The sequence below is a fragment of the Polyergus mexicanus genome, unplaced genomic scaffold (genome assembly GCF_030449975.1).
Source record: "Polyergus mexicanus isolate NDT 795.1 unplaced genomic scaffold, iyPolMexi1.0 SCAF_3, whole genome shotgun sequence".
Classification (NCBI taxonomy): domain Eukaryota; kingdom Metazoa; phylum Arthropoda; class Insecta; order Hymenoptera; family Formicidae; genus Polyergus; species Polyergus mexicanus.
The window spans coordinates 822,960-846,864 of NW_027223323.1; the positions used below are offsets into that span (position 1 = coordinate 822,960).

The 23,905-nt window shown below is 38.2% G+C and overlaps 2 protein-coding genes across 2 annotated transcripts in view; one reads left to right on the plus strand and one right to left on the minus strand.

Annotated features, from left to right (window-relative positions):
• LOC138932108 (neurotrimin) overlaps window positions 1-20,853 on the minus strand; it is a 57,430-nt gene extending 36,577 nt beyond the window's left edge. Inside the window, exon 1 of the mRNA XM_070293686.1 lies at window positions 20,765-20,853. Coding sequence (XP_070149787.1) covers window position 20,765 — 1 coding nt within the window. The 5' untranslated portion in view covers window positions 20,766-20,853. The remainder of the gene's footprint in view (window positions 1-20,764) is intronic.
• The window catches only part of LOC138932105 (protein Wnt-4), a 35,014-nt gene extending 11,367 nt beyond the window's left edge, over window positions 1-23,647 (plus strand). Inside the window, exons 2-7 of the mRNA XM_070293681.1 lie at window positions 16,434-16,614; window positions 18,790-18,913; window positions 19,072-19,229; window positions 21,976-22,153; window positions 22,336-22,567; window positions 23,050-23,647. Coding sequence (XP_070149782.1) covers window positions 16,434-16,614; window positions 18,790-18,913; window positions 19,072-19,229; window positions 21,976-22,153; window positions 22,336-22,567; window positions 23,050-23,251 — 1,075 coding nt within the window. The 3' untranslated portion in view covers window positions 23,252-23,647. The remainder of the gene's footprint in view (window positions 1-16,433; window positions 16,615-18,789; window positions 18,914-19,071; window positions 19,230-21,975; window positions 22,154-22,335; window positions 22,568-23,049) is intronic.
• Window positions 23,648-23,905: the final 258 nt, after the last annotated feature.

A 23,905-nucleotide genomic window follows, 5' to 3' on the forward strand; every position in this document is an offset into this window, starting at 1 on the left:
CAAACTTTAATCGGCCACAAAATTTATATTAAAACATCTGTCGAATGATCCTTCTATATCGTAAAAGCTCGTAAACTCCGCCCGCAAAAAGAGACGATTCTTGAACAAAATTTTTGTACAATATATTCCGCGGCACAATATGTGTTAAAATAGTTGAAAAGCCTCTCAGCATCTTATATAACGTTAATGAGAAACAATTTGCTGCTTTTAATGTCGCGGGAAGTATTTAACGAGATCTCTATATATATATATATATCTCGAAATTTGAAAAAAGCTTAGGGGAATTGACAAGCTTTCGATCGAAGTATTGTAATTTCTTCGTGGTATTTTCTTTCAAGGATAAATTCACATATTAAGAATTAGTTTTCGATTCAGTTAAGAGAGAAATTACTATATTTATTGACTTTGTTGATGAATGATTATATTCATATCGATACGATATATAAATGGAAGAATTCTATCGTTATTGGGATTCTGAAAGATCAATCTTCATTCTCTTAAATAAGTGAGGGTTGTAATCTATTCCGCGCTCTGACTCTCGGCTAGAGCAGTCACGACTTCTAGCCTCGAACGGATGGAAAAAAACATACAGAAATGAAGAGGAGCCGAAATAAGAAATAAACAACTCTCATCCGGTTTTCCTACCTCTCATTCTACGCGATTCTTTCGGTACTTGCCGTCGCTGACAACATTTTTTGTAATATCGATAAAGAAGAAGGAAAAAAAAAAAAATAAGGCAAGAGAACAAATCGCCATAACTAGGGCGTAACGCGTACACGAAAAGCTGAGGATAGAGGGGACCGAAATGGAGAGCGCTCTTGATTTGCCAGTAGCTCGATCTTCCCGGTCGATCTCTCGTCAAGAGCAAGTTTCTCGTAGAAAAGGGGCACTAGGATGGAGGCGGCGTATATAAGAGGCGAGAGGTACACGGAACGTAAAGAGAAGAGAAGAGCAGTAGCAGCGACAGTGGTAGCCAGCGGGGGTGAGAAAAATGGCGAATCTCGCTAACAAGCTTTCGAGGAAACTTGTGGGAAACAAGCTCGTGGTTGGTTTCGTAGCTCGAGTGTACTTGAGCGGAGAAAGCTTGCACACGCGTGTACTCTCTTTCTTCTTTTTTTATTTCTCTTTCTCTTTCTTTTCCGGGATCGTCCCTTGCTCCCTTTTCAAGCTCTTTTGCATTCTTTATCTCTCTCTCTCTCTCTCTTTCTTTTGCGTAACACGCACGCTACATCGATACTCGAGCGTCCTCGAGCGCTCCACCCTTTACACAGTGATGTTCACTCTAAAATCCAACCCTTTTTTAACCCGACCGACCAATGGCAGTTCGCTTTCGTTGATCCGTCAGGGTGTATATCGTCTTTTTTCATACGTTCGTTCGACCAGATCAAAATTTCATTTCCCTTTCTACGTGTCGTCTGGCGAACAATATCTTCGTACTACTTCCGGTATATTCGCGCATATGTTCTCCACGAAAGATCCACTCCCTGCTTCGTTCGGCTGCCTCTTGGCTCCCTAGCTGTTGTTGCCTTTATCCTCTTTCTCGTCTGGTTTCAGTATTCTCGCTGATATCACAGCGCTTTTTCAATTCCGACCGAATTTACCGGAGTGCTGCCAATTCTCGAGCACAATATCACGTTTGCGGTTCTTACCTAAGTAATCTAGATATTCATGAAGTTTCTATATATGTAGTATACAATATTTGTATTTGAAATTCAAATTTTATTTCTCTTAATTTAATTTTTTTCATTTTTGCCATTTTTTATGCGTAAACGTACGATGAAATAAAGATATGATATCAAATGAATTTGAACAAATGAATTTGAACAATAATTATCCAAAAGAAGATATCCGTATTATCTGAATGATTAAGACTTAATTCAATTGGACGGAAAATATTTTCGTTATACAAAAAAGGACAATGCAAGCATATAAACACATATGCATAACGCAACGTTCTCTATCCTTTTATTCCCTATAGCCCTTTATTCCCTGCTTCCTTCATCGGGCATTTTCAGTTCCCATTTTCAGTATTGTCTCGCGCGGATCCCCGTACGCTTTATTACTTATTTGGTCAGATAGAGCCACACACATGCGAATGCGAAGACGAGTTTTTCGCCGAGTAAAAAAGCAGCGCGCGCGAACGCGCTCGGTTGGTTTTTTTTGCACGTGTGCAAGCGTGATGATGCACGTGCATATAAATGAGACCAGAACTAGGCGTGTAAACAAACAGACAAACAAGCCGCATTCAGCATCCCGTGGATTGTTCCGTGAATTTTGCAGCAGTCACATTCATTTCTGAGATTGGCTTCTTCGCCGCACACACACAACTTAGCATGCGCTCGCTCGATCCCGGAGCTCTCTTTACCGTCGTTGCCAGAAGGAGGGAAACGATTCCATCTATCGGAAATGCGGAAGGGTACTGAAATGAAACTTGGAGCGAGAGACGGCTCTACCACAACGGAAGGGACAGCAAAACAACGGGGACCACCGAAAAAGAGAGGAGATAGAATGAAAGTGAGCGTCCGCGAATCGATCGATTCATTCTTGGCAGAAAAAAAAAAAAGAACTAAATTGCGATCTTGCCATCGACATTTGCATAATTTCATAAAAGAATCGTTCGCCGATAAAATCTATCGCGCCAGTGTCTGCGAAATTATATCTATTTGTTGAAAAATTGATCGTTGAATTGATCGCGCCTTATCCGATGATATTTGGATAAAATTATTTTGTCGAAAAACTTGTGCAATTTTGTGAGCGCATCTTTTTATTTAGCATTTCACACAAGTTGTTTGACAGAAAAATTTACATTCTTTCAGAATTTCACACGGTAATATCATCGAAATTATGAAAAACGGACAAAGTATGTATATTATTACATAAAAACTTGCGGCGAGAAAAATTCAGATAAGCGTTTTACGACTTTTCTTGGAATTCCTTTCGCCCATTTATCTCCGATATCTTCTGCCGTCCCGAACGCTTTTAATGGAGTTTTCAAAATATCTTTCGCATGTAATTCGCTTAATAATTCATTTCTCTTTGCTTGAATTTGTCTGTATTTCTTTGAACATTCTCTTTAATTAGTTAGGCAATATCTTTTTACTCTACGTCTTATAACATAGACAAGCTAACGTGTTGTAGCAGACAGCAGTAATGAACGCGTCAGTTGAATGACCGGTTAAGATATATCGTTAGATAATTTAATTTTTGCTCAATCTTATAACGATAGCGAAGTTTGTGCTACATTTTATAAGCTTGCTTTATTCAACCAAGCGACATCAGTTTCGTTGATAAAAAGCTGCTTATAGCGCAAATTTCAAGAATCTGCCGCGCGTATACTCGCTCCCACGATTCTCATCTCCGACCAATCATAATTCAAGATATATGACTCTGATACATAGTCTCAAATTCAAGATACATATATCGTTGAATCTTTAAGAAAATTCACGTAACTGAAAAGAAGGACTATTATGTCAATTGCATGTCATCTTGATTGAGTAGCGTGGTTACTCTCCAACAGCAGCCCAGCATGGTATATATTAAAGGCAATCCTAAATCGCGGCTATTTTCGGAATATGCGTCCCTTCCCTTTCTTTCTCTCGCCTCTTCCTTCGCGAAGAGGACGCGATGCGGCTCTTGGAACTCCGCGACGTTTCAACACCGAAAGGTATCGCGCAGAAAGATATCCGCGACATTTCATAAACACGAAAATCAATTTTAATCCCCGACACGCGCGCACGGCTGTTCTCGCTCGCGCGTAAATGGTGCTTATTTATAAACTCGAGATCCGTTTCCTGTACGAACGCTATGTACGGAGATCTGCGCCGGGATGTCATCTCTTGTTCTTTATTCCCCAATATGACGAGTTTGCTCTTTACTTTGCGAGAAAGTGTATTTCTCTATGATACATCCTATTGAAGAGAATAAATGCAAAATCGAGTATTTTATTTTATAAAGCATATCCTTTCCATGTGTTTCCGTAACACTTTTCAAAAGTTATCACAAGTCTATTTCCCTCCGAAGCCAATCACTCGCGAAAGGCCGGTCCGATCGCCTCTCTCTCTCTCTCTCTCTCTCGGTTGGAAAATTTAATTAAACTCACGCGTGATTGTAAATTATCGCACTATTGACAGGGATGTCAGGTAGGGCACGCGGGGAGGGAGAGGCCTGAGGAGATGGGCGCTGATGGGCAAGGAGGTAAAGGAAGCGGCAGGGATCGCGCCGGTGGTATAGTAATACATTTCGTGTTGTGGTCGCTGTTAGCACCGTTAAACTAGCCTTTACTGTTCCGCCTCGGTCTTTGAACGTCGCCGACTACTCGGTCGCGGCAGCAGCCGTGAGCAATAAAACGCGTTCACCATAAAATGCCGCGTCTCCGCTGAGCACTGGGGCTTGGGGCTGCGTGACCTCGGCGCTGTGCGCCTATACGACATACGTTGGGGGCTCTTACCGTACAAGAGTACAACCGAGAGCCACGCTTAGAAGAGGCGTGCTCCGAGTTTCGTGCGACACGTTTAGTCGCGCGCGTGCAAAACCTACTGATAAAATTATAGCTACGTATACATAACCGATGTTTAGAGAGGACTAAATGCGGTCGAGTCTAATTCGAGTTTTGTCCAGTACGGAATTCACATGGAATATTCTGTCAGAGAGAGAGAGAGAGAGAGAGAGAACTGGAAGAAACGAGCAATCTTAATGTTAAACTTAAATTGAAATTTCTAAATAAATTAAATAATATCGAATCTTTTATAAGAATATTGCTGAAGCTCTGATATTATAATTTTTCTACTTCTTTTACAAGTCATGTGATAAATGATTTAGATCTGTCTGTCTAAAAAATGAGATGTTAAATTAATTTAGAAATTAAATCATTTAAAAGATGACAACTAGAATTTTCTTTTCTATTTCAAATAATTATCTATTTATGAGTTTTTTTTTTTTTTTTTTTTTTTCCAATGATATAATCGCGCTGACGGTACATAGATGAATAAAAACATTCATTTTATTATATAGTTACTTTTTAAAAATAATTATCTACATCTAAATTGGTGTGTATGTATGAGCATGTGATTCAAATAGCGATTCTTCTCCGTTACGACATTGATTCTTGAGAATAAAGAGCGCGATCGAGCATGACGCGGGTCATCGATCGATATGATGATAACTCGTTGAATAGAGTACGCGTGTGAAGGGCTGTGATTGTTAAAAAAATACCAATAATACTTGCGAAAGATCTACTCTCGTTTTGAGATATATTCTTTTCGAGCGTATTTTACTAAATAATAAGAATTGCAAGCTTTTAATATTTCTCATATTTTATTTGCTCATTTTACATTCATATTTCTATTATCGATAAAGCGTCATTTGCGAACGCTATGATTATACATACAGAAACCTACTGTTTTAGTATACAAAAAAGTATTATACAATGCAGAAATCGATAGCCTGAATTTATTGTATCAAAAAAGTAACTTATTTATAAAGTAGGCCGTTCGATGTGATCACAAATTACGATATAAAAATTACCGATCGCACACGAAACACAGCGTGGTATAAACGATTTTCTTTTGTAACAAAAATAAGTCAATCCCTTATCTCGCTCTAATTACCATCCAGTTACCGTTCCGTGACACGCTGCAGCGAAAATAATGTTGCAACAAAAATATATAAATAAATTAGCATAAGTGTACCGTGATTTAGTCCGTCGCAATTATAATGACAAAGTTTTTACGGAACGAGTAACATACACGCTTTTTCAAATATGAATTACCGGAGAAAAGAACGAACTCCCGCTGCAAAAAAAAAAAAAACAGAAAAAAAACATGCCGTATACATCCGGCCGTTCTCTGACTCGTGCGAAGCTGACCGTCAAAGATAAAGTACGCTTCCGAAAAATCTTGTCTTTGAAGTGACGCCAAACGCGAGGGCGTTCGTTTAGAAGCGTGCACGCGATGCCGCCATACGTTTACGTATCCTAAGACGGATTTTTATTTCGAGAAACGTATCTCTATCGTTTCTCGCTCGTTACGTAGAACATAAGAGACGACAACGCACGAGGTAAATACATATAAAATATCCCCGTCCCTTCGGTCGAGCATTCATCGGTAGGTTTAAAGATTTTTTTCTGAGAATGAGAGAAAATTTTGTGAAAGAAGCTATCGACAAAAATTTTTTTCTTTTTTATTATCGTGTATTCTGACAATTTTAAAAAGAAACTTTCTTAATCCAGGGTTTGATGAATCGATGATTTTTTGTTTCTTTTATTGTGCGTGTTTTTTTTTAAGTATAATTAAAAGCTTTAAATGTAGATGCATTTAATTATAAATTTAATTAATAAATGAGCTTCACTTTTTTTTTTTTTAATTATTATTATATTGAGATATGATTGCTAAGTTTCTTATTTTCATCTCGCTCGATCGCAAGAAATTACAGTGTCACGATTTCTCGATTTCGCGGACCTAGATTGGTCAGATTCTCGAATCGGGGAGACAATGGCTTAATAAGCGGAAAATCCATACGTAAGGAAGGGGCGAACGCGGCGGTGCGGGCGGGCGAGAGGAGAGAGCCGGTTTAGAGGGTAAACACTGGGGTAATTGGGAGAAAGCATAAAGAATTTTCTGCTAAATTGAGCCGCTTCCGTTGAGATGGAATTTCTCCCGGTAGCTCCTACCTCCCCGACGCGACGACGTAGCCGCAATGAAAGTTTTCCAATAAGAAACGAAAGAGCTAATCAGACTTTCTCATGTTGTACCAACTCGGGGAGGCTCAATAGTCCGTGTACCTATGTTTACGTCTTTTAGCCGAAGGTCTCTTTCTTCCTTTCTCTCTCGTGCTTTCTTTCATTTAGTGCGCAAGCCGAACTCTTATTCTCTTTGCTTTTCAGCTTCAGATTGCCTGGTTCGATTTTTGCCGCGCGCTCTTTTTGCTATCATCTTTTCATTACCGTACTTCTATCAATATGAAAACATATCGGAAATGCTTCAATTCCAATCATTCGCTTGTAATTTGCTTACGATCGATACGAAGAATGTCTATGTAAAATGTCATTTTTTAATTTCACAAACATGTAAATTTCAGTTGCATAGAAATCAATATTTTTTTTTTTTTTTTGCCACAACTATCATGCATCACAGAATATATAGAAATATGAATAAATATGAATAAAGACATAGAAAATTTTGTCGCAACTAACGAGCTATCGCAAACTATTTATTAGAGATAAAAAATGATTTCGAATTTATTCGAATTCGAGTTTGGAACATTCGGTAAATCTCGGACATTTTATAAACAACACGCTTTCTTTGATCTTGTGCGCGATATGATCTAATATTGTGTGTGATGATACTTTACGGTTAAATGTATGATAAATTTTGCGATACTTTGTGTATATGATACCTTGTATAATTTTGAAGATTTTGCTATTTGTTGGTTCGTTCAATCGCAAAATCGCTGTCTGCTTGAAGCTTCTTTGAACCTTAGGTCGACACAGATGTATGTGATTTACGATATTATATTATTTTATTTTACGTTACATTTTATTCGGGTTATATACCGGAGATTTATCGAGCGCGGCTGTACGCGCAAAAGTTATTCTCCCATTTGTCGACGATTATTCTCAGCGTACTTGCATCGCTTTGATCCCTCCCGGCAAGCAAACAAAAAACTACGCATCGAAGATATGGCGTGTCTGTAATTTCGTGCTTGCAAACGCGTTGAAATTACCGCCAATACTTTAAACTACCCGAATAATTTCGTCCTAATGATGTGGAATATTCGTAAATTGGATCTTTCCGTTATACTCTCCGTTAATGTACGAAATTTTTTCCTAAAAAAATCCAAACTCTCAATATACATATATTATATATTATAATATTTATAAATTATCTGTAAAATTTATATAAGAGAAATCTTTTTTTTTTCATATATATATATTTTTTGTTATTATTTATTAATGCATAATATTTTCAAAATTTAGACGATTAAGGTATATTCGAGTGTGTGATGTCGACGTTTTTTCGCTCATAAATTTCCCACGCGAGAAATACATGTCCGAGCTTGATTCTACTCCATCTTATATATGCGGCCCGTGTAAATCCCCGCAAGCCAATAATGGGTCCGTACTAAGGAAATGGTTTCGAAGATTTGAGGAACGCGGCGAAAGACCGCGGCCACAAAGCGCGCCGCCACTTGCCGAGCCTTGCCTGCGAGATAATTGTCTTCTTAGCGAAGGTATATACATACTTATATATATATACGCGCGCGCGAGAGTAAAGAGAACGAAGAGGAGGTATGAATGGTACTTTTACATACGGCGACACATACGGGACAGAATAAATACTGTGTCGGCAGTTATATACGTTGTGTCTCACATCGGAGTCATATATACACGGCGGTCGAGAGTGCCAAAGCCGTCCACTCAATCTTTCACTTTTCATTTCAACAGGACGATTGCTTTTAAAAAGAGTATTTTATTTATGCAAAAAAAAGATAACACTTTGTTTTCGCGGGAAAAAAAACGCATGTGCAGTAATTTAATTTTTTTATTTCAATATCATATTTGAATAATGATAAACTATGAGATGGCATTAGACCTTATTTGTAAGATGTATGTATAATAACCTATGATTTTAACAAAATGTTTTTTCATCAATTCGTATGTTGTTTCTTAACTAGGATATGAAGTATAAAGACATTTCAAAAAACCCAATAAATTAGCACTCAATTATGCGAAGATGAGCAAACAATTAATTTTATGAATACGAAAATTGTTGAATATTAAATATTGGCTTTGAAACTTTAAAGACACATTAAAAAATATTATTTAAAATAAAATATTTTTAAATTGTAATAGCCAATTCACCGCTTTTCTTCGCTAATACCTTATTATCGACTCTTTTCTCTTGCTGCCCTTTCTGTCATTATTTCTTTCTCATTTCATTCCGCCGATTTTTCTTCTTTCTCGTCGTCTTTTTCGCGGCGAGTGGGCGGTGAGCGACAATTAGCATACTCGCGTGATCAAAGCAGTAGGACGCGCGCGACAAGAATTAACGATCACCAACAAGACGACGTCTCTTTCCTCAGGCGTATACGCACGCGATGAATCGCGCGCTCTCACTGATACTTTGTCGACACCCACACTTGTACTCGATAATTCGCGCGTGGATACGCGAATACCGGATCTATGACCGCTTCTGACGCAACCCGGGAATCGACGTGCCGACATCGTCGCGTCTGTCAAAAATAGCCAGCGTTCCCGCGAGATGAGCGTTAAAATCATATGGGCGGAAACGCTCCCGCTGTTCACGATCATTGCGGACAAATATGCAAAATCAAATTTTTCAAGAGAGAAAAAAATCAAGATTTTAGGAGGTAAGAGAGAGAAAGAGAGAGAGTAATGATCAAGGAAAAAAATTGTTACGAACATGTATGTATGCGACAAGTGAGATACAATGAATCAAGAAATGGAAACTTGAAATTTTTCAGAAATCTTGTAAATTTCGAAAAATACGTTTTTAATTTTCATTTAGCGTTAAACATATTATCTTTAGGCATAATAAAATATGTAATTAATATATGTAATATAATTGATATTAATACATGATTAATGTTGAAGAAAAATCGGCAAGAAATAGCAATCGTAATATAAATAAATTAAATATATAATAAATAATAGTATATAAATAATAATAATATAAAAGATGAAAATTAATATAAATAATTGAACAATTATTAATAATATTAATTAATGAAAATATACGATAACTAACTCATCACACGCGTAAATTAATATTCAAAGTAGATACTTATAGAAATGTGCGGGAACTCTCTCGACTATTTTCGGACATAGCTAGACAGAGGTACGCAGAGGTGGGATATTTATGGAGGATTGCCGACATTTTCTTCCTTTTTGCTTTGAAAATGAAGGCCTCTATGTAAAGCGCTTTACGAAAATGCCTTGATTTATTTTCAGTCGCCTGCAATACCTGTCCTGTCATACGGACACTGCAAATCAGCGTGGCGCCTCATCACGCGTGTTGATACTCTGATCTCTCAGCGTTAATTACTCGCTTACAGCGCTCGTTACAACGTTTTTCTCTTACCTTACATTCTTTTTCTCTCGAAGCAGCGCAAATTTTGCAAAGTCGTTATTCTTCTTTCGAAGAAAGATCATACTTTTGTCAAGAATTGATTTCTTAGAAATCATAAAAAATTGCAGATACACCTAAAGAGAAAAAGAAAAGATGTAAAATTATCTTTCGTTCTCAAATTATATGATATCTTTCGAATGATACGAATCTCTCTTGATGAAAAAACAATATTATTGCTATCGAAAAGCGACGAATGTTTCTGCCAATTTTCGACAGATTAATTATTGAAAATATTGACGTTATATGCCGTGTGATTTTCTTTTCATTAATGAATGCGAATTTGAAGTTTAACGATCAATCATATTACGCGACAATCATTGTCACGTGACATATTTATTTTTGGCAACGTCGTAATTAGAAGATGCAAGTATACCTTATTTCTCCCCTCCAATTCTACGAACATCCTGAAATGCAAATCGCACGGCGCGGCGCAATATGCTAACGCAACTATCGTGGTATCCGACAACATTTGTCTAACCGAGCATTAAGATCCTGCCACAGGGTACTCGCCGGCTCCTTGTTTCACGCGTGAACGACCCTTAACCCGGCGCAACGAAAGCCTGAACCAACATGGGGGAGGTCTGTTTTCGCGCTACGGCTATGAAGATATCCGTATTGAGTCGGAGAACGTAAGCCAGATTGATGTATCGCGAGAGAGATTTATGGAAACGATATTTATCGGTGACAACGTCTGACGGATTTTTCAGTAGACGGTCGTATAAAATGTACTTTATTTTCAGCATTAGATATGGATATTCGCACTTCTCATTCTTCTACACTTTGATTTTATGAAAAGATTAAGATCTTCCGTACATAAATTTTATAGCGAAATATCTTCAAATCTCGATACGTATAATCATAAAATTATTAATATAAACGAAACATAAAATTTCAGAGATATCTTCTTATATACTTTATTTACAATATTGTACAAGGAATTATGAGAATATCGATCAGAATCAGATATATATCAGAGTTAATTCCAAGGACTAATCCATTAAAAGCTTAAATCTGTGATAAAGTACATCTGAAAAAATACGCGTCTCATATTTTAAGCTTCTCTACATGTCCGAAGCTCATCATGAACAGGGACCGTTGCCAACGTTTCCTTGTCACGAACTTCGAGGCGGTCTGCCTGGCGGAAGCAATCTCTTACTGACACACTGCACGCTCGCACATTTGTTTACGCGATTCAAGACGCGAGAGGAAGGCGGATAAATAACGAGCACTTTTGCAGAATGAATGTTTCATGTTGCTGTACATCTTGCGCTACGCTGATTGATCCGAAAGGATTAGCGTGTGAGTTGATCGTGAAAATTTTAACTTCTATCGCACATGGGCTGTCGCGATAAAAAATTGATAAACTTTCTGAAATTGATAATAATTTATTCGAGACTATTCTATTTGAATATAGTTAAAATCTCTGCAGAAAACAATTAGATTTTAATTTTAATTTGCGTGAAAGAATGAGACAGTTTTAAAATATCTGCAATTTTGCTCAACCACGCATTTCTTTTAAGAAAAAAATATTAAAAATACATATCCAGATCCATTATAAAATGTTATATAAATTTTTACACGCAACAATCACAACATTCCCATCTTAGCCGCTCTAATTAGCGCTCCCTTAGCTAATACGCCAGAGGGAGCGATAGGTTTCCTTCCGTTATCCCATGTGCCCCCTCACATTAGCTATACCGCAGTCTGCGGAGGTCAAGTCAATCCGTTGACGCGGTCGAAAAATTACCCCGCGGGCAAATATCCTCGAGCGAATATACGTATACACGTATGCCGCCTGTTCCCCCTCGCTCGTTACCGTTACACAGCGAGGGTGAGATCGAGGAGTGCGTGTACGCTGAGTGCGGGGGCGCACGAGGGACTCTCTCTCTCCTTTCGGTAATCGATACTAATTAGAATGAGGCAAAGTTTCGGATCGTGTACCTCGGCGCTCGCTTCAATGATTCGCGCTCGCGTTCACCCTGACGCGATATCCCTCCATTCCCGTCGTTCTTCTGAGAGAGGGAACGGGGGGAGGAAGGGGGTTAATACCGACGAGACGTACCTACGACGACGTATTGTAGGCTTTCGTAGAATTTATCCGGCCATTATATCGGCGGCTGTGAGTGAGTGTTCTCGACATAAATGGGCCCTATCACTGTCACACGAACAAAGAACGGCCCCGACGTGGTTATGACGGCAACGCGATACCGCGCTTTCGAGTAATAATATAATAATCGCAGTTGTTTCGTCGTTGTTGAACCGCGGGATCGCCTCTCGTCCCACCTTCCGTCTCTAAGCTCTCTTTCCGTTCCGGGAACATGAATAGGGGAAGAGAAAACCGCTCGACGTCTCTCTCCTTCGCGGCTATACCGGATACATCCTGGCGAACCTGAATATGGATTTCATTTCTTTCATATCGGCGCTTTGTGCAATTATTTTGCCTCCGCTTGCCCTTTTTTTATCATCTCTGCCACCCCCATCTTCTTTGAATGCGCGCCCGTCTTCTCTACGACATGCGTGTCCTTTCCACCCAGAGCGCGTAATTTTTGTGCGTTATATTTTATGATGCAATTATTGATTTTTAGAAACAACTTTTCTGACGAGAGAAACATGTGATAAAGAACTATTCAACACGGGTATTTTCAAGAATAATATTCTCAGTAACTTTGCAAAATATATGTTCAAAATTGTAAAAGAATTTTTTTAAACATTTTGGGGAGATTCACATTATATTGAGAGATTATAGTATAAAAGTTTTGGATGGGAAATTTATTATATAGGATAAAAAGGGGTAAACCCTGATACAGATAAAAGACGAAATATATTTTTTTTGCTCAACTTATTATAAGATCTGTAAAATATTCGCTGTATCGAAGAAAATCTCCATTTTTTTTTTCGATCAGTGTGCGCGAGTCAATTCTTGTAGGGACAAAAGATTATAAGCAGAAAGTGATGGTCTCCCCCCATCGTTCGCTTCCCGGCTATTACGTCCTTGACCGCTTTAACCGATCGGCCGATATCGATTTTGTGAGTGCTCGCCGCAAAACTATATCGGTTATCCGAACAATCGGTCGCTTCCGCTTACGGTGCTGTCGATTACCATCGTCAGCATAGATTGTTTTAAAGCGGGAATGTCTAAGAACTATGGAGAATATAGCGCCATTAAAACATAAAAATTTTAAAACGTTGCGACAATAAGCCGGAGATAAGCCTAAAGTGTCTGAAGCGAGACAGCGCGAGCAGTTAAAAACTTACGACGATAATATATCAGTAAAACTCTATGTTATATTTAAGGCACTTTAAGAGACACGATATCTATTGTATAACAATATCCCTAAGAGATATTTTTATTCTTCAATTTTATTCGTATCTCTCTTAGATATCAGATATATACAAGATAGCACAGAGATATATACTCGGCATTTTTACCGGGGGGGAAAAAAAAAAAATCATCGACTATAGGATGCTGAGCGCTTCGCGAGCATTAAATAGCGTCTGCTTCTCTTTATCTTGACGGCAATATCGGACGAGACTGTTTCGATCGGAGGGAGAAATCGACTGTTTGACGAGAGGCTTATCCTTATCGTAAATACCGTTTCTCGCGATGCAGCCGCAGAAACGCCACGCGCGTATCGGTTACTTCAGACTCGTCGTGGAAATCGAACGCGTCTGTTAGGAATGTTTCGATCTCTCGCGGAGGGTAATCCCGGTTACGAGGAATGCCACGACATATCTCCGAGTACACAAGATAACACACTGAAACGAAAAGGGGGTGGGAGTGGGCGAGGTAGGAGATCTCGCCGTTGAGTATCCGTAAAACGCGCTCTCGGAAGGGTCGTAAACCGTATCCAAACAAACCTGAAATAGCTGGTCGAGACTCCGACGGAGTCTTGACGAGTCTCGCCGACTGCTGATGCCGGCATCAGCCGGCATCGCGTCTGTATTCTCGGCCGCAAATAAATAATAAACGTTACACGCATCGCGTCGCTAGTCCCTAGTCAAAAGCTGGCCTCCCCTGCACCAACTATCATCGACTCCTTTTTACGACTGACGGATGCTTTAGAAAACGGCCAACGGATGAGAACGAAAGTATCCGGTTCGCGGATAAAGTGGCTACAACACGGTACCGGCGACCTTTTCTAAACACTCAAGCCTCTATCAAAGATATATGTATGTAATTTGAAATTTATGATTATTTTTTTCTATAAAATGTTATTTTAAATACGAATACTTTATACATCAACGTTGTACCTGATTCAAAACACTTTGATGAAAAATTGAATATATTTTTTATTCCAATTATTATGACGGTAAAAAATATTGAATAAGAAAAAAACCTGATATTTTCTTCAGTCAATCTCCTGCAGAGATATTCGACAGTGATTAAAAATATGATATGTTGTTTTTTATACCATAATGCCTCTCCGAAGATTAATAAAGATCCGTTGTGTGTATATAAGATTATACGTGATTACATTTTCAGTTGTTGCGAGTATCGGTAACGTTAATTATCGTTTCAAATAGCGAATGCGTTTTGGCCACTTATCGAACGACTTTCGCTCTCTCGTATCGATACACCATGATCTGCTTCCCGTTAGTATCCTAAGGGCAGCTGGGAGCGCTTCCGAGCCCTAAAACCACACCCTCGATTCTCATTAAGATTTACCGTGTAAACGAGCGTTGTCCGTGTTCGTACGGTGCTACTAATCGAACCCCTCGAGCCGTAAGAATTGAAAACAGTGTGGAGCCCGACGCGTTCGAGGCTTTTAGGAGAACGAGATCGCCTGGCGTTTAAGGGCATCAAGGCAAGGAAATCGAGGCAGTTGTCCGGTCGATTTACATTTAATGAAATTGCTATTAGGTACCGACACCATTATCGGTAAATTAAATTGAGCTCGGGTTAACGATTACGCATTACAGTCACGTGTTAAAAATTAAAAGAATCGAATAATTGTTAGATTATAGAGCCTGAACAATTTTTCGACAATTTCTTCTTGTCTCAACAATTTTTTCGATATAATATAATTCCGTATATATAGATAATTAAAATTCTATCGAAACAAGATTCTGATGTTAATTATTAAATACAGTCTTCTTATTTTTTCGGCCTGTCGAGGTTTAATTCGTAGAAAGTTTTATATTTTCCGAGACTTATAAATCAAAAACTGCTCGAGACCCCTTAAAAACTCTTTCTAAAAATCAATTTTAACTTATTAGAGAATCTGTCGTTACAATCAGGATTGTGAAATATTATCTGTGACGTTTCAATAATTAAAATAATATAATTAATAGATAAATATCCTTCTCTCGATATGGGATTCCTCAATTAATTAAGGAAATAAAAATGAGGGGTCTCTTTAAGAGTAAATTAGAGTAAGACTATCAATAGTTTTAGAGAGTTTAGTTGAAGAGCCTAACTCACTTGCTTGGCTTTCCTTCTGACTTTGTTCACGACTAGGCTACGGCTTCTCTCGTCCTCCCCGTATCCTGTGTTCCCTCCCGTCCCCTCCTATCCGCATTTCACCCCCCGTGTCTCATCCTCTCGGGCCCTCTACGTCCTCTTCCCCTCTATAATTTTCACCCGAATACCTGCTCTAATTATAGGTGGTTCGTCACGGCGGAGAGCGAGCATCTTCTCGTAGTGTCGGTAGCTCGCTCGCGCGTTTCTCCATCCCGCCGTGTATATATCGTTGTAAGATATTTTATCGTGTCCCGTAAGATGATCCACGGCCACCGAGTTCTCTCGATAACGGACGGCGCCGGCTTACCTTGGATCCGGACGGTTAGCTTGGCATCAAAATCAGAGTGGATCGGTGATTAAAGCGTTCGCGACGAAGGATCGCTGTCGTCGTAGATCGCGCGTTTTAACTCTATACGCGATAAAATTACCGCGCGTAAATTCTCAACGAATAATTGATCAAACATGACCGTCGATCTCTCGTTACTTTTCGATCAATAATTATACAATCATGATTAATTGTTAATAATTATACATAATAATACATAACTAATTAAAAAACTAATAGTATCGCGTCTTTATGTTGGACGAAATATCGTTGAAAAAAGACAAGCATAGATCTAATATGCCGTCCATTCGCGATGACCTACTATTTGGCGCACCTAGCTCGTGCGATGAAGCGAGAATTAATTAAATTAATCATTCAATATATATATATATATATATATATATATATATATATATGATGATGATGATGATGATGATGATGATAATATATATAGCCGCGTCATTACGTTATTTCATGGCACGTATGTGTTCTGCTTTTATAGGTACTTGGGATTGGAACCGAGGCTGACATCCGGCTCGATCCAAGGGAGCGGCGTCGATCCGCAGACGCAGATCACCGGCGCGGGTGTGATCGGTCCAGCGAGTGCCGAAAAGAATTGTAAGAACGCGCACCTGACCGCCAAGCAGCAGGCAATATGCTCCCGCTCGCCATCCGTCCTGCAGGTATTTACCTCGTCGCGGGCCGAAGGGCCTCGCAGCCTTCTTTTTCTCCCGCTCTCGTTCTTCCTTCTCTGCCTCTCTCTCTCTCTCTCTTTCTCGGATTAATGCCCGGGGAAGCACGCGGCTAATTCGATTCGCGGGACCTACGACCGCGTGCCGAACGAATGTATCGCCGGCCTTCGTCGTCGGCCGATCGTTTGTCCGAAATTTTTCGAATCGCTTCTGAGAAAGCTTTCGGTAGATAGTTTCACTTCTTCGTAATAAATAGATTAATGTGTCATGATTAGCGGGCATTAGTAGGCATTTCTAAGAGAAATCATGAGAAAATTATAGCTTTCGTGCCGCGTGTAGAGATAATTTCCTTTCCGATAATTTATTAAGCTCGAATTTCAGCTTCAGGTGTAAATTACCGGAGTCGCTACTAGAGATGCCAAATTTTCATATTAATTTTAATATTAAATCAATTTTAGATTCAAGTTTCTTCTTATTGTTCTAAACGAGTTAAGAGAGTCGTGAATATTTAACGAATTGAAAATTTTAACATCGTATACAATTTTTATTTAAACTATAGGCAAATGTTTTTTTTACTGACGAAAGAGATCTTTACAAAATTTATTTTTTTTGCAAAGCTAGACATATATCTGAAGTTAGAAATCGAATTTTTGGGGAAAAATTTTATTTTTCACAAATAAAAATAAAAAGCGTAAAGATATAAAAATACATATTTTTTTATTTTAGATAATCTATTGAGACTGAATCTTGACCATCCGCGCATAATTATTTAGGACGCCATTGTTGTTTTTCTGCTTCAATACCTTTCGCAATTCTCTATCTTAACTTTATTTTTATAATATACATATTTTATAAAAAAAAATATTTGTTTGAATAAAGTTTAACACGATGTTAAAAAATATCTTATATTTCCATTAGCTCGACTCATATAAACCTTTGTTGAAATTACAATTGACGAGAAAAGAATTAAACAACGATCGGTATATTGTTAAACACATTTTTTTACCTACTCAAACAATACATTTTGTAAATCTAATTGTGATTCCACATGTTGCGGAATAGAGAAAGCGCCGCTCTCGCGACGGGATATATATTATTCGTCATCCAAGAATACAATGAATTACCGCGATAGTCACAATAGGGATAGGTAGGTACAAACTTCCTTAAGCGGAACAAATTTGTTTTCTGATCGGCATACGGTTTAGTTTCGGCACTGATCGTGACAAAACGAGAGAGCCGAACGTTGTGTGGTTCACGTGGCTGGCTCCGAAATCGCATTTACCTTTCCCTAATGCACAAAACTTGTCGGGGATGAGCAGGGAAGAACGAAGAGAAAAGGGGAAAGCGGTCGTCTAGGAATCTATCTAGGTGTACCTAGGTAAACCTGAAGAAACACTCGAGGCACGATATATCTCTTTGAACACCGCCGACAGCGGGGCCTGCCCGCTTTTCCGAGAGTATAGCTTTACCGACGAAAGGGCCGAGCATGAATATTCATATGTCGATTCGGCTATCGAAGTTTAATTTTTTAACGACCAACCAAACCCGTTAAGAAACGGCTGACCGCTTTCCATCGATGTACCTACGGAAACGTCCGCCGATATCGACGATCATTGCTAGATATACTTTAGCCGTGATTTATACGGACTTTTTAAAGCGTGCCCCGTTGGGGCGCGTGTTTTTGCATGTCCTCGCACATTGTCAATTAAAACTGCAAATCGAGAAAGTTGTATATTAATTTCATGATGCATAGTCATAGAATTATTAAATAGTAATTGTCAATATGCTTTTAAATTATTAATTACATTCATGGTAAAATAAAAAAGATATTGGTCGATGAAAATTAATAATAAATGCCACAAAGGATATTTCTTGAATAAAAATTATTACGTTAAATAATAAATTTTCGAATTCTTAATAATATATTTTCTTTTTACGCATCAATATATTTTTCTATTTCGACGTTGATTTTTCATGTTGAGCAAATTTTTTATCGCGTACACAATAATATATCAATATTCTATAGAATCACAGACAAAATTTAAAAAACAAAAAAAAAGTTGTTTAAAAATCAACTTGTTTGATACGAGTAAACGAGTTTCTTTTTTAAATATCCGAAAGCGGCGCTTCTTTTGATATTCTTAGCTTTCACCGTTTTACTTGCAGGCAGTCAGCGCGGGCGCTAGGCTCGCCATAGAGGAGTGTCAGCACCAGTTTACATCAGCGAGATGGAACTGTTCCGTCAGCCCGGAAAATCCCGAGAACGTGTTTGGCGGCGTCACGTTAGTCAGTAAGTACTCACGGTCCGATGCTTGACTACCGCGTGTCGAATGTATCGCTTCTTAGAGTTACTTGCGCCGATGCTAACACTCGTAACATCAAGTACCTCTCCACGAGTGGATTGGCTTACATAGCGTGCAACACACAAAAAATGCGTACGTTTCGCAGATAGTCGAGAGGCCGCGTTCATATATGCTATATCAGCAGCCGGGGTCGCTTACAGCGTCACGAGAGCCTGTTCCAGAGGCGAGCTTACCGATTGCTCCTGCGACAATCGAGTAAGATCGCGACATCCGAACAATTGGCAATGGGGAGGATGCAGCGAGGTGAGAGAATGCTATATATTTTTTTTTTTACATATTTATCATATACATATGAGCCTTCACCTATGTTCTTGTCGTCTAGTCATTGATGTATTTTTTCCGCCATATATAATAATGATTTATCGACTTTTACGAGAATATCGTATATCTTTTATTATATTAGAGTTCTCTAATTATTTATTTGTCTAGATATATATTTCATTTATTTCAAAACTTCAAAATTTAATCCCTCTTTAAGAGATTTCGAGAAATAATTTAATATATTAAATATCATCATTTTTACATATTTTGATACGATATTAATATTGTATATTCCCTCTCAAGATCGCGTTACGAATGATTGAGACTCGCGCATCGATAATTTTCCGTCATTCTCCCTCTCTTTCCCTGTCGTCTTTCACCGACGTTTCTTTCGACGCCAATTTTAATACTACTAGCTTGAAGACAAAGCTCGGGCACGGTAAACGGATGCGTTTCATGCGAACGGCTGACCCCTTGTAGACATTGCCGGCTTACAAGGGGATTAAGGGAGCTAAGCTTGTTAAGTTGCAACAACCCACACCGCTCTTTCTCCCTACAATCCGGACACGTAACTTACTTGAATACGAGGACGAGTCCTCTACGTGTCCACATGTAGAGGTGCGACACGTGCAGAGATAATTTAATGTAATCAGAGTATTCACGAATTTAAATATTTTTTAATCGTATAAGATGTTTTTTTTCACGTTTGGAATATAACAATGATTCGTATCATTTCATAAACATTTTTAATTCGCATAAGGAATATTGGTAGCGTCATTATCGAATTTGATTAGCATGAATTATATGCGATAATTAATTAATCTTTTTTACATCTTTATATGCCGATTGAATGATCGTGGAAATATTTCGTATTGCAAGAAGAATATAATTTCTTTTATTACATTTACCATTTTAATTTTTCTTCTAATATTCTAACGCCTATTTTGTCAAGAGAGCACCACGTGACAAGAAAGATGACGTATCTAATCATGCGCGCGCGAAAGTTAAGGTGTAAGAAAACCGAAAAGAGTTATAGAGGAACCGGATATATATATATATATATATATCTTAACAAGGATAAGTTCGGTGAAGAAATGTCACGGATAACTGATGACAGATACTCAGAGGTAATGATATTTACCTACTCTTGAGCCATATCTCGAAGCAGTCAACACGATATATGGCCTGAGGTAACTGACTTATCGATCGAGACCGGGGAAATTTTTATAATTATCTAGAGAGCCTGTGAGTTCGAAAATAATTGAAAAATTCTTTACGATCGATCGTCGGTAACATTAAATTTAATCGAGAGAGAGAGAGAGAGAGAATACGAGATACAAAATATATTTAACACATTTAGGGTAATTATGTAAAATATATTATTCGATAGAGGAGTAAGAGACTCTGTAAATATTCAGATTTGGCTATTTATCAAATCGATAAAATTATTACGGGCGATAATAATGATGCATAATGATATCGTGGCAATTAATTAGAAAACGATAATGTACATATACTTGATCGTGCACTCGTTGCACTTCGACGAGGAAATATCGTGTAACAGCGACCACATGACTTAATTCCGTTGCGACGAAATATCCGCCACTTGACGAGACACTCGCGAGAGTCTTTCGCGCGAATAATTCGTTTTTAGACACGGTCAACAATCGTGATAAATACCGGAGCGATAGAAATGCGTTGCCGCGCGTTATACCATTGCCGAGACGATTACGAGAATCGCAATCATCGTCGATCTCGACATATCGAAACCGAAGACCGAAGCGACGAACCAATCGTAAGCGTCACATCGCGTGACGTATGTGCGTGCAAAACGATTTGAATATTTCACAACTGGCGGAGAAATTCAAAATGGAAAAGCGACACCGCGATTCTTAAAGTATCTAAATCATCATGCGATACTAATCGCAAATTATTTAATACAGAGGTACAATTCAAAATATCCTTTTAATAAATATAATATAATTTAATATATTGTTATATAAAATTAGAAATGGTTCATATAATGGATTGCAATAGTTTCTTTTACATAATTCAGATTTTTCGATATTAATAATAAAATAAGGTTGAAATATTTATTTTAATCATAGTAAGTATTTATAACTTATAACTATAAATACTATTAAAGACCGCCCTTCCTCGATGACTCGACTGTAGAAGGCTGTCATCGATAAGTCGACGGGTGTAATGCCGTTTGAAAGAGGGAGAGTGACGTTGCTCACGGAAAGGATTACGTTTAGACAGAATCTGACAGCGAAAGTAAAAAGTATAATCTCAGCTTGTTGACATGTCGGTAAATATTCGAGAAAGACAAAAGCATTTATATATACGTATTCAACTATACGAAACTTTTACCGCGTATCGCACATTTATTATCATGAATATCGTATGTAAAGCTGGTTCTGAAGTTATAAAGCTGGAGAGATGTTTAAGTACTATGTTCTACACGAAATCCCCTCAGCAAATTTAGGATCTATTCTCTTAATCTCTATGGCTATTGTTGGCTCATTGTTATGAAGCCGGAAAATGAAAAGGGACCTCAGGTAATACAGGAATTTTGAAAAAATATTTTTAAGAGTCGTATTCTTTTTCAAATGTTTGTTAGACGAATCTAACAATATGTTTCAATATATTCTTTATCTTTAAATTTTTGACATGTAAAAGTTGCTAATTTTGGAATATATTGAAACGTACAATTTGTTATGCGCAGGATATACAATTTGGTGAAAAATTTTCACGAGACTGGTCCGACAGTGGAGAGGAACCGGTGAAAGAAGGCGTCCTGCACGGGCCGAAAGGGCTGGCTGGCCAGTTGATGAGGAAACATGATAGTGAGGCCGGTAGACGTGCAATTCGCTCTAGGATGCAGCGTGTATGCAAGTGTCACGGTGGGTAACGAGATGTTAATAAGAGATTTTTTTACGTACATCGTTGGACGATTGTATATCAACAGGCATAATATATCATAATTTTTTATATAACAAATATATTATAAGTAGATTTCCTTTGTTTTTTCATCTACCGAATAATTCCTTTTATTTTATTTTTCCTCTTCTTCTTTCTGCGACAGGTATGTCCGGTTCGTGCAGTGTACGTGTGTGCTGGAGAAGACTTCCGGCGTTCAGGATGGCCGGAGTCGCTCTGGCAGCTTTGCACGAAGGTGCCGCTCTGGTACGATTGGCTCAACGAGGTGGAAGAAGACCAGCCAGGCTCAAACCAGCGCGTCCTGATCTTAAACGACCGAATAAGACGGATCTAGTTTATCTCGAGGACAGTCCTGATTACTGTGAAAGGAATCTTACGTGAGTCTAATTCGCGCTGCGCAAAGACACACTGCCAATTTAGTCATCTTGAAACTTTTAGTAATATTTATTTTGTGTGTATGTGTGCGCGCGCGCATCAGTAATAATTAAATATATAATATTGTTACACATTTTACAGATTCAAGAAATATTAAATGTATATTTCATCCTTTTACCGCTAATGTAAGAGATATTGTATTAAGTATTTCTTTTATATACTTATGATATAAATCACAAAATATATAAGAAAATTTTATAGAAAACATGATCGTATATGTATATCTCACGCTTTATTACATTATTTCATTATACAAGTGAAATAATTTTACATCGAAGAATGTAAAAGTTTTTTTTATTTAAGGAATTAATTGGAAAATTCTTGCTAGCGTCAGCGCCGCTGTTCATATATCCGTTTTTCTATCTCTACAAATTATTATTACGCGGTTTCGCGTAGTAACACCGTCATTTTATTCTTTCCGCAGACTCGGCATTCCCGGTACACGAGGAAGGATATGCAATCGGACGTCTCTTGGTCTTGATGGATGCCGGCTGCTGTGCTGTGGTCGAGGCTACCAAACGCGAGTGCGGGACGTCACCGAGAAATGCAAATGTCGATTCGTCTGGTGCTGTCACGTAAAGTGCGAGTTGTGTCGACATACACGGGAGGAGCATGTGTGTAATTAGACGATAAATGCATTCCGGAGTTCGTTCGGCCTATCTATAGGAAAACGCGCTCACGTTTTATTCTTTAAGTTTGAATTAATTATTCGTTGCCACGTTTTACGTTGTATATCCTCGTTAGTTAACGCCGCAAGAGGCTACACAACGATACGTTACGCCGATGCTGTTTCCGCCTGATATAATCGTAATAAGTTCGATTCTTCTGCAACTATCGATCGCATAAGCAAAGCACAGCAAACGCTCTTATTGAAGCCAATACTTTGAAAAATGTGAATTTCGATATGAAAGCATTCGCTTATGTTTGACTCTGAGGCATTTGTTTCTATAAGAGACTAAAGAGAGATAAAAAATATATACCAAGAATTATGAACGATAAATATAATACGAATTGTATATTATAATTTGGTACACGCGCATGTTTTCATAAAATAGATGATTTTTATTATATTTTCTACTAAAACATTTGCTTCAGTGTTAGCCATATATATATATATATGTATGATCTGTCGATTTAAAGATCATTTTAAACAGCTAGGATATGTTTTTATCTACACTACAAAGAAGTTCGAATGAAAGTCCCCCCCCCCCCCCCCGCCAATGATCAAGATATTCTCAGTATTATTATTATCGTGCGGCTAATGTAACGATATGCTTGCG